The sequence below is a fragment of the Jaculus jaculus genome, chromosome 1, assembly GCF_020740685.1.
Source record: "Jaculus jaculus isolate mJacJac1 chromosome 1, mJacJac1.mat.Y.cur, whole genome shotgun sequence".
In the NCBI taxonomy this organism is placed as follows: Eukaryota; Metazoa; Chordata; class Mammalia; order Rodentia; family Dipodidae; genus Jaculus; species Jaculus jaculus.
This window is the reverse complement of record NC_059102.1, coordinates 262,780,628-262,796,202: the sequence shown is the minus strand read 5'-3', so window position 1 is coordinate 262,796,202 and position 15,575 is coordinate 262,780,628. Positions and strand designations below refer to the sequence as shown.

The 15,575-nt window shown below is 42.2% G+C and overlaps 1 protein-coding gene across 4 annotated transcripts in view; it reads left to right on the top strand.

Annotated features, from left to right (window-relative positions):
• The window catches only part of Wdr59 (WD repeat domain 59), a 111,867-nt gene that overhangs the window by 67,583 nt on the left and 28,709 nt on the right, over positions 1-15,575 (top strand). For 2 of the 4 annotated variants that reach the window (XM_045141647.1, XM_045141646.1), the window contains exons 14-19: positions 557-721; positions 1,931-2,026; positions 2,185-2,341; positions 3,382-3,451; positions 10,005-10,158; positions 13,937-13,993. In XM_045141647.1, coding sequence (XP_044997582.1) covers positions 557-721; positions 1,931-2,026; positions 2,185-2,341; positions 3,382-3,451; positions 10,005-10,158; positions 13,937-13,993 — 699 coding nt within the window. The remainder of the gene's footprint in view (positions 1-556; positions 722-1,930; positions 2,027-2,184; positions 2,342-3,381; positions 3,452-10,004; positions 10,159-13,936; positions 13,994-15,575) is intronic. The other 2 variants (XM_045141648.1, XM_004659620.3) reach the window with 1 other exon arrangement.

The following is a 15,575-nucleotide window of genomic DNA, read 5'->3' as shown; positions in this document are numbered from 1 at the left end:
ACTTGGGTTATTTTAGTTATTTATTTATGAGGCAGCGGGGAGAGAATGGGTACATCAGGACCTCCAATCACTGCAGATTCTCCACACATGCACCACTTCGTGCATCTGGCTTATGTGGGTACTGGGGAGTCGGACTGGGTCTTTGGGCTTTGCAGGCAAGCACTTGAACCACCAAGCCATCCCTCCAGCCCTCTTTATACTTCTTGCTGCTTCATTTTCTCATCTCAAGCTAAATATAACAAATTTTAGTCAATGTCATAGCTTCAAAATGAAGCTTTTTAAAGTCAAGATATTTGAATTTATTAACAGTACTAAATCTTAAAAATGTGTTTTGAAAATGAATTATCTTCCAGACTCATTTGTCTTTGTAAATTTCCTCCTTTTCTTCAGTCACTAGGAATAGGGAAAATTCATGTAGCTTGTTAAAATACCTGTTTTGCATGTGCATGACTCTGGCTTTGATCTCAGCACCACAAAAGCATTAAAAAAAAATTCATTTGCCTTTCTGACCCACTTGCAGTTTGTCTCCAGGCACTTGGGGGTTTGTGTCTTACAGATGGATGCAGCAGATAGGAGCTGCACAGTGTCTGTGCACTGTAGCAACCACCGAGTCAAGATGCTGGTGAGGTTTCCGGCACAGTACCCCAACAACGCTGCACCCTCCTTCCAGTTTATTAACCCCACTACTGTCACGTCCACCGCGAAAGCCAAGCTGCTGAAGGTGAGGTCCGCGCCCCATCCACGCTCCCCAGCTGTGTGAGGAAAACCTGCACTGGGAGGAGTCAGAAGTCACTTGTGTCTCAGGCATTAGAGCTTTCACGTCATGGGCAAGGCTTCTTAACCTTTTGGAGGATGTGATTGCCTTTGGAAGTCTAATGAAAACTGTTAACCCTTCAGAAACATTGGATATAAATGTATGAATTACATATAGTCTGCTCACAGATTAACCTCTGTCTTAATCCAGTTTAAGAACCCTGCAATACAATTTTACTTACCTAGAAATAAATAGGCAAGATGTATTTTGAAGCTAAAAGATACATATTAGAAAAAAAAGTATATACAGAAATGTAAAAAAAAAAAAAAAAAACCTTTCCAGAACAGGACTCATTTACCCCAGAGATCAGTTAGCTAGCTGTAGGCAAGGTCTGAGGACAGCAGTGTCCAGGTAGAGGTGGCCAGCCTGGTAGGGTCCTCAGCCCTGTGGGGTCACAGACTTGCTCTGTGTATGCATGTGTGTGTATGTTGCCTGTTAAATAATTTTAATGATATTTAGATTTAATCCAACACACCTAGTAATGTGTGTGTGCATGCGCACGTGCATAAGATATTTTAAATTTTTTATTTTTGGGTGCCAAGTCTTTGAACTGTGAATTTCACACAGTTGGCACCTCTCAGTTTGGAGTCAGCGCATTTCATGTGCTTCATAGCCCAGTGCAGGTACTGACAGTGTAGTTCATATGCCTATCTTTAGTTCATATCTATAGCAATCACCTTAAAATGTTAGAACTTATTATTGTAGAGGACAAAGAATTAAAGAATATTTCTTTTCTGAAGAGAAACCTGATTCCCTGGCTTGTATCACTGAGCAGATTTTAATGTAGTCAATTCATTGTTTTCATGATGGAGAGATTTCTCATTGAAGGAGTAAGGCTGAGGGGAAAATGGGGGTAGAATTCACTAGTAAGAAAGATTTGTCATCCTATTACTAGAACTTTCCCTCTAACAACCCTGGGCTGCCTGGGCTGAGAAGGGGTCTTCTAGGAGACTCGAGAGAATTCTTGTCTTTGAGCACCTCTGGGAAATGGAACAGTGCCCATCATAGAAGCCACAGACCTACCCACACTCTGGCCCCCTGGTGCCATCATGCATCTGATCACTTTGCAGGAAAAATATGGCTCTCTTCCTCATTGTATTTTGGGTCTTTTTCCAGATCCTAAAGGACACTTCCTTACAAAAAGTGAAACGCAACCAGAGCTGTTTGGAGCCCTGCCTACGCCAGCTTGTCTCCTGCCTCGAGTCTTTTGTGGTGGGAAATGTGAACTTGTTGTTCCCATGCTTTAACATTTTGTTTCATTGTTCTCCCTAAAATCTTCGTTTCCTTCTTGTAATGTTATGCCACTATTTTATAATTCAGCTTATAGGCAGGTTGTATTTTTAAAAATTTTTCTTGGTTTTTGATTTCAGAACCAAGAGGACAGTGCTTCTAGCAACCCATTTGCACTCCCAAATTCTGTCACACCACCCTTACCAACATTTGCACGGGTGACCACTGCCTATGGATCATACCAGGACGCCAATATCCCCTTTCCTAGGACTTCGGGGGCCAGGTTCTGTGGAGCAGGTTGGTCTCTGTTGTTCTTGATCTAGATATTGAGAGTGTAGCTAAGAATGTCATATATCCAGGTGTGGTGGCGCACGCCTTTAATCCCAGCCCTAGGGAGGCAGAGGTAGGACTGCTGTGAGTTCAAGGTCACCCTGAGAGTACATAGTGAATTCCAGGTCAGACTGGGCTAGAGTGAGACTCTACCAAGAATGTCATGTATTCGACATAAATATCTTCAGAAAATTTTGTTTTTAGTGTTCCAAGAACTCAAAACAACTTATGGTATGATGCAGAATTGGTGTGTGCAGGTATAGCATAAGAATGTTCACCAGAATTGAAGTCTATTCAGATCTCTAGTTGTTTTTTTTTTTTTTTTTTTTGAGGTAGGGTGTCAGTCTAGCTCAGGCTGACCTGGAATTCACGATGTAGTCTCCAGGTGGCCTTGAACTCACGGCACTCCTCCCACCTCTGCCTCCCAAGAGCTGGGATTAAAGGCTAAAGGCGTGTATATCCTAGAGATTCTGTCCTTTGTTCCTGATAAGAATCAATGTAGTCATGAGCCTTTGGAATTTATGGAGGTGTATCATAACCCTCAGGTATATTGAAACAGAAAAAAATTGCCCACCTAAGGATATTACTTAGTAATAGAGTGCCTAGCATGGTGAGATGCTATCTTCATTGTCCAGTACCACACACAAAAAGTATCATTAATCTGGGCAGAGTGGCTCATGCCTTCATTCTAGCATGGAGACTGAGGCAGGAGGAGTGCTGCAAGTTCAAGACCAGCCTGTCACAACAACACAAACAAAAAGATCACCCAAGCCAGGCATGGTGGTGCACGCCTTTAATCCCAGCACTTGGGAGGCAGAGGTAGGAGGATCGCCATGAATTCAAGGCCAGCTTGAGACTACATAGTGAATTCCAGGAAAGCCTGAGCTAGAGTGAGACCCTACCTCGAAAAAACCAAAAAAAAAAAAAAAAATCACCCAATACTGCCTTAGATATCCTATGTCCAGCTTGTTGACACTGATGTGCCCCTGGGCTGTCTCCTTTGTCAGGTTACCTGGTGTATTTCACAAGGCCCATGACAATGCATCGAGCAGTGTCTCCGACAGAACCCACTCCGAGGTGAGTCTAGGAGATGCAGAAAGAGGCTGCGTCTGTGGGGCCAGAAGTGTGCAGATGCCTGGGAAGGACCACTGGGTCTGGCTTTGGAAAGGTTGTTACAGTTCTTCTGTTGAACTTCCTGATTCCCTCACGAAAGACCCAGGTTCCTTAAATTGCAGGAATGCTGAAATTTCTACTGTGAGGTTATTACCAAGCCACTTTGACAATTTCATACACATGTATAATGCATTTTGATCCTATTCCCTCCCTCTCTTGTCTCACTCCAAGTAAGCCCCTCTTCTCACTAATCTTCTTCCTACTTTCATGTCTTTTTTTGTGGACCATGGAGTTAAATTGGGGTTGCTTGCTTGAGCATGGGTGGAGTTTTTTACTGTAGTATAAATAATTTGCCAAAGACTACAGCGCTGAAGAACATAACTCCTCCTACCACTACAACCATTAACTGCCAGTATGTTTTGGAAGGACTAGGGTTTTGTGCGCCCCTCCCCCACTCATGATGGAATGACTATGGGGTCATTCTTGTAGGAAGCCAAAGTTGTTGGGAGATCATGAGTGTAACAGTTCTGCTGTATCCAGAAGATAGCATCCTTCCTGCCCCCTTGTCACTATATTCCCTGAGCCTTGGAGAGATGGTCTACCTGTCCCATTTAGGGCTAAGCACACAACCATCACTTATTCTCAGTACTTTTGCCAGCTATGTGTCCCTACATTAACCTCTTCCCATTGCAGAAAAAAAACTCTCATGATGTATGCTGAGAGCAGCATTAATCTGTGAATGTAAACATAAATCTTTAGAATGCAGTTTGACAACCTGTCCAAAATGGTAATTTTAAAAAATTACATAAAGAGTTTTCTGGAGTCAGGTATGGCATCTTACATCTATAATACCAGCACTGGGAAGCTAACATAGAATTGCTCTTAGTTCAAGGTCAGCCTAGACTAGACTGAGACCCTGCCTCAAAAAAAAAAAAAAGCCAGAGGCTGGAGAGATGGCTTAGCAGTTAAGGCACTTGCCTGTGAAACCAAAGGACCCTGATTCAATTCCCCAGTACCTACGTAAGCCAGAGGCACAGGGGCACATGATGTGTCTGGAGTTTTTTTTGCAGTGGCTAGAGGCCCTGGCATACCTATTCTCCCTGTCTGTCTGCTTGCACATAAATAAAAATTTAGAAAAATATTTTTATTTTTTTATTTTTTGTTCATTTATTTGAGAGCAACAGACACAGAGAGAAAGACAGATAGAGGGAGAGAGAGAGAATGGGCGCGCCAGGGCTTCCAGCCACTGCAAACAAACTCCAGACGCGTGCGCCCCCTTGTGCATCTGGCTAATGTGGGACCTGGGGAACCGAGCCTTGAACCGGGGTCCATAGGCTTCACAGGCGAGTGCTTAACTGCTAAGCCATCTCTCCAGCCCTAGAAAAATATTTTTAAAAAGCCAAAGTTTTAAATTAAATGCAAAAGCCCTTCTTTTCTTTTGTGGTGTGCCCTGGAGAACCACTACTAATACTAGAACACGTTTCTGTCATCACCTTTTTTCTGTGCTTGTTTTTTTTAAAATATATTTTATTTATTTATTTAAGACAGAGAAAGGTGGGGGCAGGGGGGAGAAGGGGCATGCCAGGGCCTCCAGCCATTGCAAACAAATACCAGATGCATGAGCCTCCTTGTGCATCTGTTTTATGTGGGTCCTGGAGAATTGAACCGGGATCCTTTGGCTTTGCAAGCAAATACCTTAACCACTAAGCCATCTCTCCAGCCCTCTGTGCTTGTTTTTGTTTTATTTTTGAATGGACAGTCTAGTGAAATAGGTAGGGATATGGACTTGATAGCCAAATTGCCAGGACCCACATTTGGCCTCTTTAATGGTGGATAGCATATTTAAACTAATTTTATTTCTTCAGCATTAGCATGAAAAAGCTGCTTTAAGTTGCGTAGAAGCATAAGTGGGCTGGTACTTGTAAAGATATTGAAAATACAACCCAGAGAGAACGTTTCCTGGTATAATTTCTGTTTGTTTGTACACGTATTTCTGTGCATGTACATTTCACTACAAATTAATGCTAGACACATGTGCCACTTTTGAGTCCAGCTTTCAGTAGGGGCTGTAGAATTTAATTTAATCCAGGCTGGCTGGCTTTAAAAGCAAGCACCTTTAATCGCTGAGCCATCTCCCCAGCCCAATTTCTGGTTGTTTGAACTTTAAAATTATACTATAGGGGCTGGAGAGATGGCCAGCATCAAGAGCACTTACTGTGCGAGCCTGAAGAGGCATGAGAGACTCTTGAGTTTGATCTGCAAGACCCACACAAACAGCTGGGCATGGCCACATGTGTCTGTAACTCCAGTCCCATAGGGGAGGTCAAGACCCAAAAATTGCAGCAGCTCCTGAATAAATGGCAAACTCTAGGATCAATGAGGGACTGGCTCCAATGGCAATTGGTGGAATAGCAGTGGTGCCAAACAGCTGACATTTTACTATGAGCATTGAAGGCAAGCCCACCCTGCCACAGCTGAGCACATGGAGCACCACAAGGGCACATACACGTGCATGTGTCACACACCATCTCTCTCTCTCTTTCACACACACATGCTAAAAAAAAGATTTTACAATAGACTTCTGGATATTCACATTTCAGGCAGATAAGACCTTGATCTATAAGAACTGGGGGTTAAGTAACTAGGTAACTCCTGCCTAAAACTCAGTCCTGTATTGGGAAGGTTGAGCTCAAAAACTGCCACCTGCTCTCAAAGGGAAACTGGATTTCTTTACCCTGTACTTCGGAGCACATGCTCTAGTAGAAACAATTTTCAGCCAGAAGTACTTCTTTAAGGTGCAGTTGACAGTACACAGATGTAAAGTATACCAAGGTCAAGGTACAAAGTATTGTCCTAACTCCTAAAGGTTCCCCTTCCCTTTCCCCAGCAACTCATCACCCAGAGGAAACCATTGTCCTGGCTTCTGTCACCATCACTTAGCTTGCCTGTTCTGGAGTGCTGTTGAGGTAGCATCATGACACATGAACTGTTTCCTGTCTGGCTTACTTTGTTCAATTTAATGTTATTGAACTTGATCCACATGGCTGCATGGATCAGTAATTGGATTGTATGAACATAACACAGGGCTCTCCATTCTCCTGTCGACAGACGTTTGGATTATTTCCACTTTGGGGCTGCTATGAGAAAACCTAGATGGACATGTCTTTTTTTGTATATCTGTATTAATTTCTTGACCCAAGGAGTAGAATTGCTGTGTTATAGGATAGCTGTTTATTTAATTTTATTAGAAATTGGCAGAAAGTTTGTGCTCAGTGGTAAAGCCATTTTCTCCTTAGCCCAGTGCTGTTTCAGAGTACTAGTATGTGCGACCTGCCACCGTGCTGGGTGTGAGAGACTATCTCATTGGCTTTTTATTTTTTTGATTTTTCAAGGTAGGGTCTCACTCTAGCTCAGGCTGATCTGGAATTCATCCTGTAGTCTCAGGGTGGCTTCAAACTCACAGTGATCCTCCTACCTCTGCCTCCAGAGTGCTGGGATTAAAGGCGTGTACCACCACACCCGACTCTGTCTCATTGTTTTAATGTTCGTTTCCATGGTGATGACTGATGGTACAGCTTTTGTGTTCTTGTTGACCATTTGAATGTCTTCTTTTGTGACATGCCTGTTCAAGTATTATGTACTTTTTAAAAACTGTATTCTTTTTTTTGTGGCAGTTACCTATTTTGGTTTCAAGTCCATTGGTGGAGATATACATTAATATCTTCTAACCTGTGGCTTGACTTCTTGTCTCCTTAATAATTTTCAGTGAACATTAGTTTTCAAGTTTGGTATGTTCAGTTTATCACTTTTTAATTTTATATTTACTGATTTCTGTGTTGGATCCAAAAAAATCCTGTCTACTCCAAGGTCAAAAAATATCCTTCTGTATTTTCTTTTGAGAGCTTTATAGCTCTCAACCTAAGGTGTATGGTTCATATCAAGCTAATTTATATTTATTTACTTATTTATACATGTGTGGGGGTGTGCCATAGTCTCTTGTCACTGCAAATGAATGCATGTATCACTTTTAACATCTGGCTTTATGTGGGTACTATGGAATTGAACTCAGCTGCAGGCTTTACAAGCAAATACCTTTAACCACTGAGCCATCTCCCCAGTCTCTCAAGTTAATTTATGTGTGTGCATATGATGTGAAGTAGGGTCCAAGTTTTTCTTTTTTTTTTTTTTAATATTTTTTGTTTACTTTATTTATTTGAGAGTGACAGAGAGAGAAATAAGCAGATAGAGAGAGAGAAAGAATGGGCGTGCCAGGGCCTCCAGCCACTGCAAACAAACTCCAGATGTGTGCGCCCCCTTGTGCATCTGGCTAACGTGGATCCTGGGGAATCGAGCCTTGAACCAGGGTCCTTAGGCTTCACAGGCAAGCGCTTAACCGCTAAGCCATCTCTCCACCCCCCAAGTTTTTCTTAAAATCAGTAGAAATAGTTGTTCTAGAACCATTTATGAAGATGTCCTTCCTTCATTTTGTGTTGGTGAGAATCAGTTGACAACATACTTGTGGTATATTCCTGGATTCTGGTTATTTCATTGATCTCTTTGTCTCTTCTTATATCTCACTATACTCAGAATATAGCCTTACATAAGCTTAAGGCATAGTTCTCCAGCTTTTTTTTTTTTCTTTCTGAGGTAGGGTTTTACACTAGACCAGGCTGACTTGGAATTCGCTATGTGGCCTCAGGCTGACCTTGAACTCACAGCAGTTCTTCTACCTTAGCCTCCTGAGTGGTGGAATTAAAGGCATGCACCAACCATGCCCAGCAGGTTCTCCAGTTTTATTCTTGTTTAGTTTTGGTTGGATAGTCTAGCATTTTTGGCTCTCCAGAAAATTATGAAATCAGAGTATTAGTTTTTTCAAAAAATGTTTGCTCATGTTTTGATCAGAATTACATTGGCCCTGTTTATCAAATATTAGAGAAAATTGGTGCCTTAACAATATGGAATCTAGCTGGGCATGGTGGTACACACCTTTAATCCTAGCACCTGGGAGGCAGAGATAGGAAGATCACTGTGAGTTCAAGGCCACCCTGAGACTACATAGGGAGCTCCAGGTCAGCCTGGGCTAGAGTGAGACCCTACCTTGAAAAACAACAACGACAAAAGGAAATCTAGGGCGTTTGCCTGCAAAGCCAAAGGACCTCAGTTCGATTCCCCAGGACCCACATAAGCCAGATGCAGAAGGTGGCACATGTGTCTGGACATTGTTTGCAGTGGCTGAAGGCCCTGGCATGCCCCTTCTCTCTCTCTCTCTCCCTGTCCCCCTGTGTCTTTCTCTCTCTCAAATAAATAAATAATAAAATATGTTTTTTTTAAAAAAAAAGGAAATCTAGTTCCATGGTGTGGCATGTTTCCCCATTGTAGATATCTTCTTTAATGTCTTTTAGGAATATTTTATATTTTTAGTGCACTTTTTTGTTTTTGTTTTTCTTTTAAAAAAATATATTTTATTTATTCATTTATTTGAGAAAGAAAATGGGCATGCCAGTGCCTCTAGCCACTGCAAATGAACTCCAAATGCATGCGCCTCCTTGTGCATCTGACTTACATGGGTCCTGGAGAGTCGAACTGAGATCCTTTGGCTTTGCAGGCAAATGCCTTAACTGCTAAGCCATCTCTTTAGCCCTATTTTTTTGCTTTTCAAGGTTGGGTTTCACTCTAGTCCAGGCTGACCTGGAATTCACTACATATTCACTATATAGTTTCAGGGTGGCCTTGAACTCTCAGTGACCCTCTTATCTCTGCCTCCCGAGTGCTGGGATTAAAGGCGTGCACTACCATACCTGGCACATTTTTTTATTATGTATATTTCTAGGTTTTTTTTTTTAATTTACTTATTTGAGAGAGTGACAGAGTCAGAGAGAGAGAATGGGTGTGCCAGGGTCTCCAGCCACTGCAAACGAACTCAAGATGCCTGCATGCACCACTTTGTGCATCTGGCTTTGCATGGGTAATGGGTAATCAAACTCAGTTCCTTAGGCTTTGCAGGTAAGCACCTTAACCTCTGAGCGTTCTCTCCAGCCCTGTTTTTTTTTTTTTTAAACAGGATCTTACTGTATTGACTAGTAAGCTGGTCTGGAATTCACTGAGTAACCCAGGCTGGTTTGAACCCATAGCAATCCTTCTGCCTTGGCCTCCCTGCAGGTGTAAGCTATTATGCCTCACTCTTTGATATGTTTTCATGCTACTATAAATTAAGTTTTTCAAATGATTGTTTCTACTATCTAGAAACAGTTCATCTTTATAGATTTATAGGCTTTGTATCTAAAGCCACAAATTAGTTGTAGCAATTTGTAAATTCTGTACTTGATGTCATGGAAGCATTCTGTGCTTCTGCAGACATAGCAGTTTTCAGTCTTTAAAGTTTTATCTGGGTCTGTTTTGGGAGTTTCCTTTTTCCTCCATGTCTTTTCCTCTTGATTTCATCAAGTGCAAGGAATGGCACTATTTAGAAATACAAAAGGGCTACAGCCAATATGGGTAATTTTCATTTCAACTACAGATCTCTCTCAGCCTTGTCTGCTTATCACACTGGCTTGATTGCACCCATGAAGATCCGTGCCGAGGCCCCTGGGAACCTTCGCTTGTACAGTGGGAGCCCCACTCGCAGTGAGAAAGAACAGGTCTCCATCAGCTCCTTCTACTACAAGGAGCGGGTAAGTGCCTGAGCCATCACTTTGATTTCTTACCCCTTGTCTTGCATTCTTGGGCCTGTCCCCCTCGATACCATGCATAGTAGTTAAATTAGTAATCCCTTTATAGTTTTCACTTTCATAATTAGTTTGTTCCTGAAAGGTCATTGCTTTCCTCCTTTCGGTTGGTTTGAACCACTGCAAACCATAGGGTGGAGGGAAAAGTATGCTTATGGTCCACGTTCTTTCCTCCCCACGTCAGCCAGATCCTTGCACACCCCACTCACTGATGCCCATATTTCAGGTAGAATAAGTTAGCTTCAGGTATCTCAAAAATATCCTGATGTCTGCCAACAAATTAAGGGTTGTTTCTGAAGGCTTGAGACCTTGATGTATTTGGAACTTTGTAATTTTGAGTTGTATTGTAAAGTTGTTGATCTCTAGATATTTCTACTTAAGCCTACACTTAAGTTCTTATTTGAGTGGATCAGTTTATACAAAAATCACTTGAACTCGTCTTAATTTTCTGGAGATTTTAAGAAGTTCATTGTCCCTAAGTAGTTGGAATGAAGTGGAAGAAACCTCTGGTAACAATGTAGAGAATATTAGCATAGAGGATGAATAGTTAGAACCCCTTGTTTCGTCAGACTGAGAATCTGGCATTAACACTTTTAGCTGGTGTGTCTTAAACAGTCAGCATTCCTACTGAGCTGTCACACAAACCCAGTCCTTAAGAATCTTTGTTGTTTCCCAGAAAATGAGAAATAATGAATTGTCTATAATTAAAATTTGCTTTTAAGATGGAATTATTTAAAATATAAAACAGTTTTTCTTTTATGTATTACAAGTGTTTTTACTTCTGTTGTAGTATAGAGTCCACACCTGGCTCGCATTGATGGCTGGCTAGCTCTGACTTTGTCTAGCCTTAGAGTTTTTGTGACTGAAATCAAGGGCACGGGCTGACGTTTGAGTCTATACTAGTCTTGAGCAAAGCCATTCAGTAAATAGGAAAGTGCTTTTTAGTTGCCTTCTTGGTAAACTTCCCATAAACCTTTTCCTCACATCTCTGGTGAAATTCTACTACCCCCCACTATGCCTATCATAGACCTCCCTAGAACACTATCAAACTACATCTGAAGTCATTACATGAAAAGTTTTTAGCTCTTTTTTTTTTTTTTTTTTTTTTGTGAAAGATAGCAGTTAACTGGTTAGATGAACTAGTTGGATGGAGCATCTGATGGCATTAAAGCCAAGGAAACTCAAGGTTAGGTAAAGTACTGGTTTTCTTTAGCAGCAGGCCAGGTTGAAGAGAAGATCTCCTGGCTGGCCTAGAACTCACTATGTAGACCAGCTGACCTTGAACTTGGCTCAAACCTCCTGCCTTTGCCTCCCAAGTGCTGGGATTACAAATATGAGCCACCATGCCCAGCCCATGAAGAGATTCTTGAGCCAGAGGCAATTCTAAATGTTCCCGTGATTCATGTCAGGTGCTATTCATGCTTGGGTTTGGATTAAACAGAGTAGACTGACCAGCATTTGTGATCATGTTAAGCCCATCTATAGTCAAAGTACCTCCAAGACAGGTGCTACTCTCCCATCACAGAAGCCTTGGGCAAGCCTGCATTCATGTATGTTTAATGTCATGTGAAACTTTGCCAATTCCAAGATGTAGTTTAGTGAATTAATGATCCTCCAGGCCAAGAAATAGAACATTGTAAAACCTTCAGAAGCCCTGGGGGAGGGGAGACACATTTTTTAAATGTATTTTTTTGTTGTTTATTTATTTGAGAGCGGCAGAGAGAGAGAGAGAGAGAGAGGGAGAATGGGCGTGCCAGGGCCTCCAGCCACTGTAAACAAACTCTAGACCTGTGCGTCCCCTTGTGCATCTGGCTAATGTGGGTCCTGGGGAATTGAGCCTGGAACCGGGGTCCTTAGGCTTCACAGGCAATCGCTTAACCACTAAGCCATCTCTCCAGCCCATGGGGGAGACACATTTTAATGGTCGACATATACTTATGATTAGGTTAGATTATAGGAAGTTGCTTGTATTTTTGATGATGACCACTTTATTTTATTTTATTTTTTATTTGTTTTAATTTTTGAGGTAGAGTCTCACTCTAGCCCAGGATGACCTGGAATTCACTCTGTAGTCTTAGGGTGTCCTCAAACTTACAGTGATCCTTCAACCTCTGCCTCCCTGGTGCTGGGATTAAAGGGGTGTGCACCACCCCCAGCTTTTTTTTCCCGCCCCCCCCCCCCATGATGACCACTTTTGTTAAAAAAAAAAAAGGTTCATGTGGTTCAGTGTATTTAAGGGGACAAAAATGAATAAGTCAATTATTTTGTGATGAATTTGAAATAAAACTTATTTTCTTGAAGTTGCTTAAGACTGTCATATTTAAATAGGACAGGAGGGAACTAAAGCCATGGAATACTGTCATGGTATCTTACATAGCTGTCCTGTCCTCCTCACAGAGACCAGTAATTCTTGAGGAGTGTTTTCTCTCTCTTTTTTTTTTTTTTTCCTGCTGCGTACCTTCATTTTCTTTTGGATCTGGGTCCCATGGGGCTTTAGCTGAAGGAGAAGGAAGAAATAGAATATGTCTGCATGAAGGCCTAACAAAAAGGAATCATAAGTGTTTTTGAGATTGCAGATTTTTATAGAGGCATTTGGAGACTGTTTCTCTCATGTTTTTAGTCTGCTTTACTTAGGTTGAATTGTTATATTCACCCAGTGTTCTCTACATATAATTCCAAGATTTATTCCTAAAGTCTTTAAAATGTGAGTGACCTAAATATTATCAAATCTCATAGAAGTCAGAAAGCACAGTGATCCCAACATGAATGAATTTGCCAAATTGACCAAGTATTACTAACTAGTGAATTTGTTCATTTTAGAACTTTGAGTAAATATTAGCATGGCCCTGTAGACATTTTGAAGGTTTTACAATGTCTCATTTTTGCTGCAATTTGTTATTAAAACAGCTCAGGTGTAAGTGGCCCTAAGTTAACAATAACTTCTAGCCGGGTGTGGTGGTGTACACCTTTAATCCCAGCACCTGGGAGGCAAAGCAGGAGGATCGCTGTTGAATTCAAGGCCACCCTGAGATGACATAGTGAATCCCAGGTCTGCTTGGGCTAGAGTGAGACCTTACCTTGGGGAAAAAAAAAAGTTAACAATAACTTCTGATCACCCTAATCAGTATGGTGTGCTCTCAGTCCTACCTAGACCCTGTCTCTGCTTGCAAGAATGCCCAGAGTTCCTCTTTAGCTCAGCTCTCTCCTTCCGAAAATAGACCATAGTCCCAGTGCCACGACACTCACTTCCCTCATGCCCTCAGTTATACCTCCAAAATTGGATATTGAACCTACTGAAGAGCTTCTGTCCTTTAATCAGTGAGATTGCTCCTTTCAGCATGTCTTCCTCACCTGTTAAGTACAAGCAAAAGCAGTCTGCCTGTTTCTCCACTTGCACCATGATCTTGCCAGAGTCCTTGAAATCTTGATCTCAGTTCCTTTGTCAGAGATGTGCTGATGTCAGCCTCCACACATCCTGGATGGTGACTGAAGAACAGTGAACTTGAGGCTGGGCTTGGAGTGTGATGGGTGGGGGAGGTGAGGGAATCCAGATGCTACTGGGCTTAGGTTCAGGAGTTTAATCATTCCAGCCCCCACTTCGCAGCATATATACCTTTAAATCCATCAGATATGTGGGAAGCTTGTGTTTTAGTCTATATATTTCCCTTTTAATTTTCTTGGTGTTTTTCTTCCCTCCTCCTGGGTGTAACGTTTTCACGCACAGATGTCTCCTCGCTCTGCCCGGCGACGTTGGTCCATACAAGCAATTAACGACTTCCCGGTACTGTGCGCTGTGCAAATGCTCTCCTTAACTAATCCTGTCTCTACCCAAAGGCCCAAGAATAACATGCCACCTGCCTGGCTTTGAGGAACCTGCATGACAGGCTGGCTTGTGTTTAGGACCAGCAAAAATAAATTTTTCGCTTTAGGGAGGCTTGGTATTCAGTCATGGTATTTCAAATGAGTAAACACTGTTGAGGCCATGAATGGGCTTCTTTGCAAATGAAACCTAATACTGTGCTCTTGGAAGGAACTCTGATTAAAGGACTTTAGCTCACCTGATTTCACTTAGCATGCAGTTTTAAAAGCCTACCTTTGGCATGGGGGGGAGCAGAGGAAGATATAAGAGGCTTGTGCCATTTGGTCTCTATTTTTATAGTCTTGGTGTAGGTTAGAGAGGAAAATGCCCACTTGCTTCATTGGCATGATACATAAGCTAGTTTTGTCCTTTGGGAATTTTCTGGAACAAATTTTTTTCCTTACCATCAGTATTTTGCATTGACAATAAATTCTCTCTATGAACATTCCCCCCTTCCTTCCTTTCTTTCCTATTCACTCCTGTTGGCCATCTTCCCTCTTCTGTCTTCCTCTCCCATCCCCTTCATGTTTCAGTAGTGCCAGAGTGTCCTCAATGTAGTCTTGAGGCTTTGGGTAAATCTTATTTTGTGTAATGTTTAGAGGAGCAGTCCTGTAGCTTTTTCATATAAAAACCAGTTGAAATCAGAAGCCCTGATTAGCAAGAACTACTGTAACCTACAGCTGGCAGGAGGAACCACCAGCGTGGCCACTTTTCCTCAAAAAGCTGTTTCCAGCCAACTCAACTGCTGAGCTTCCACTGGTTTTTCCAAAAGTCCCTGTTTTCACTGCTCTTTAAATAGGAACTCATTTCAGCTTACTGCCCACTCTACTGATTATGCATTGTTGATGGGGTTGCTGCGAAGCAGTTGGTGGCTTATTCTTGGGCTGTTTTTACATTTAACCCATTTACTGGCATTGATGTTGCCTCTGATTGTAGCAGTAACAGTGGTGGTACAGTCACGAGCTGGCTGTTGGTTATCATTCAGTGCCTCTCTCCCTCCCACCCCTTCTTCCCTGTCCTCTTTGCCATACTCCATGAGCACCTTCCTGGGAGGGTCAGAGGAGCTCATCATGCAATAACCTGTCTGTCTTGCTTTCTTTCTTCCCTCAACCCCTTCTCATGAAATCTAGGGGGAAGGAACATTTTCTGTTGATGGAGTATTGAAAAGACCAAAGGGAACTGCAGAGTCCTCTGTCTCCCAGAGACACCCCTATTACCATACAGAAAAGGATCTGCAGTGAAGCCTGTCAGAGTGGAACTGGAGCAGTGCAGGAGGGTTAAGGGGACGGTTCTAGGGCATTGTGCCCTTCCTTTACCCGGACAGAGTAACCACACTTCAGCCTAGTGTGTCATAGTTTTCTAAAGCCAGAAAGTTCAAAAAAGAAATCCATGTGTTGTTACCTGACAGTTACACAGATAAGAGACACCTCTAATGTGGCCTGAAAAGTATTAGCAGAAAATCAGGCTCAAGGGAAGTGGATGGTACAGGAATGCTCTTCATTAC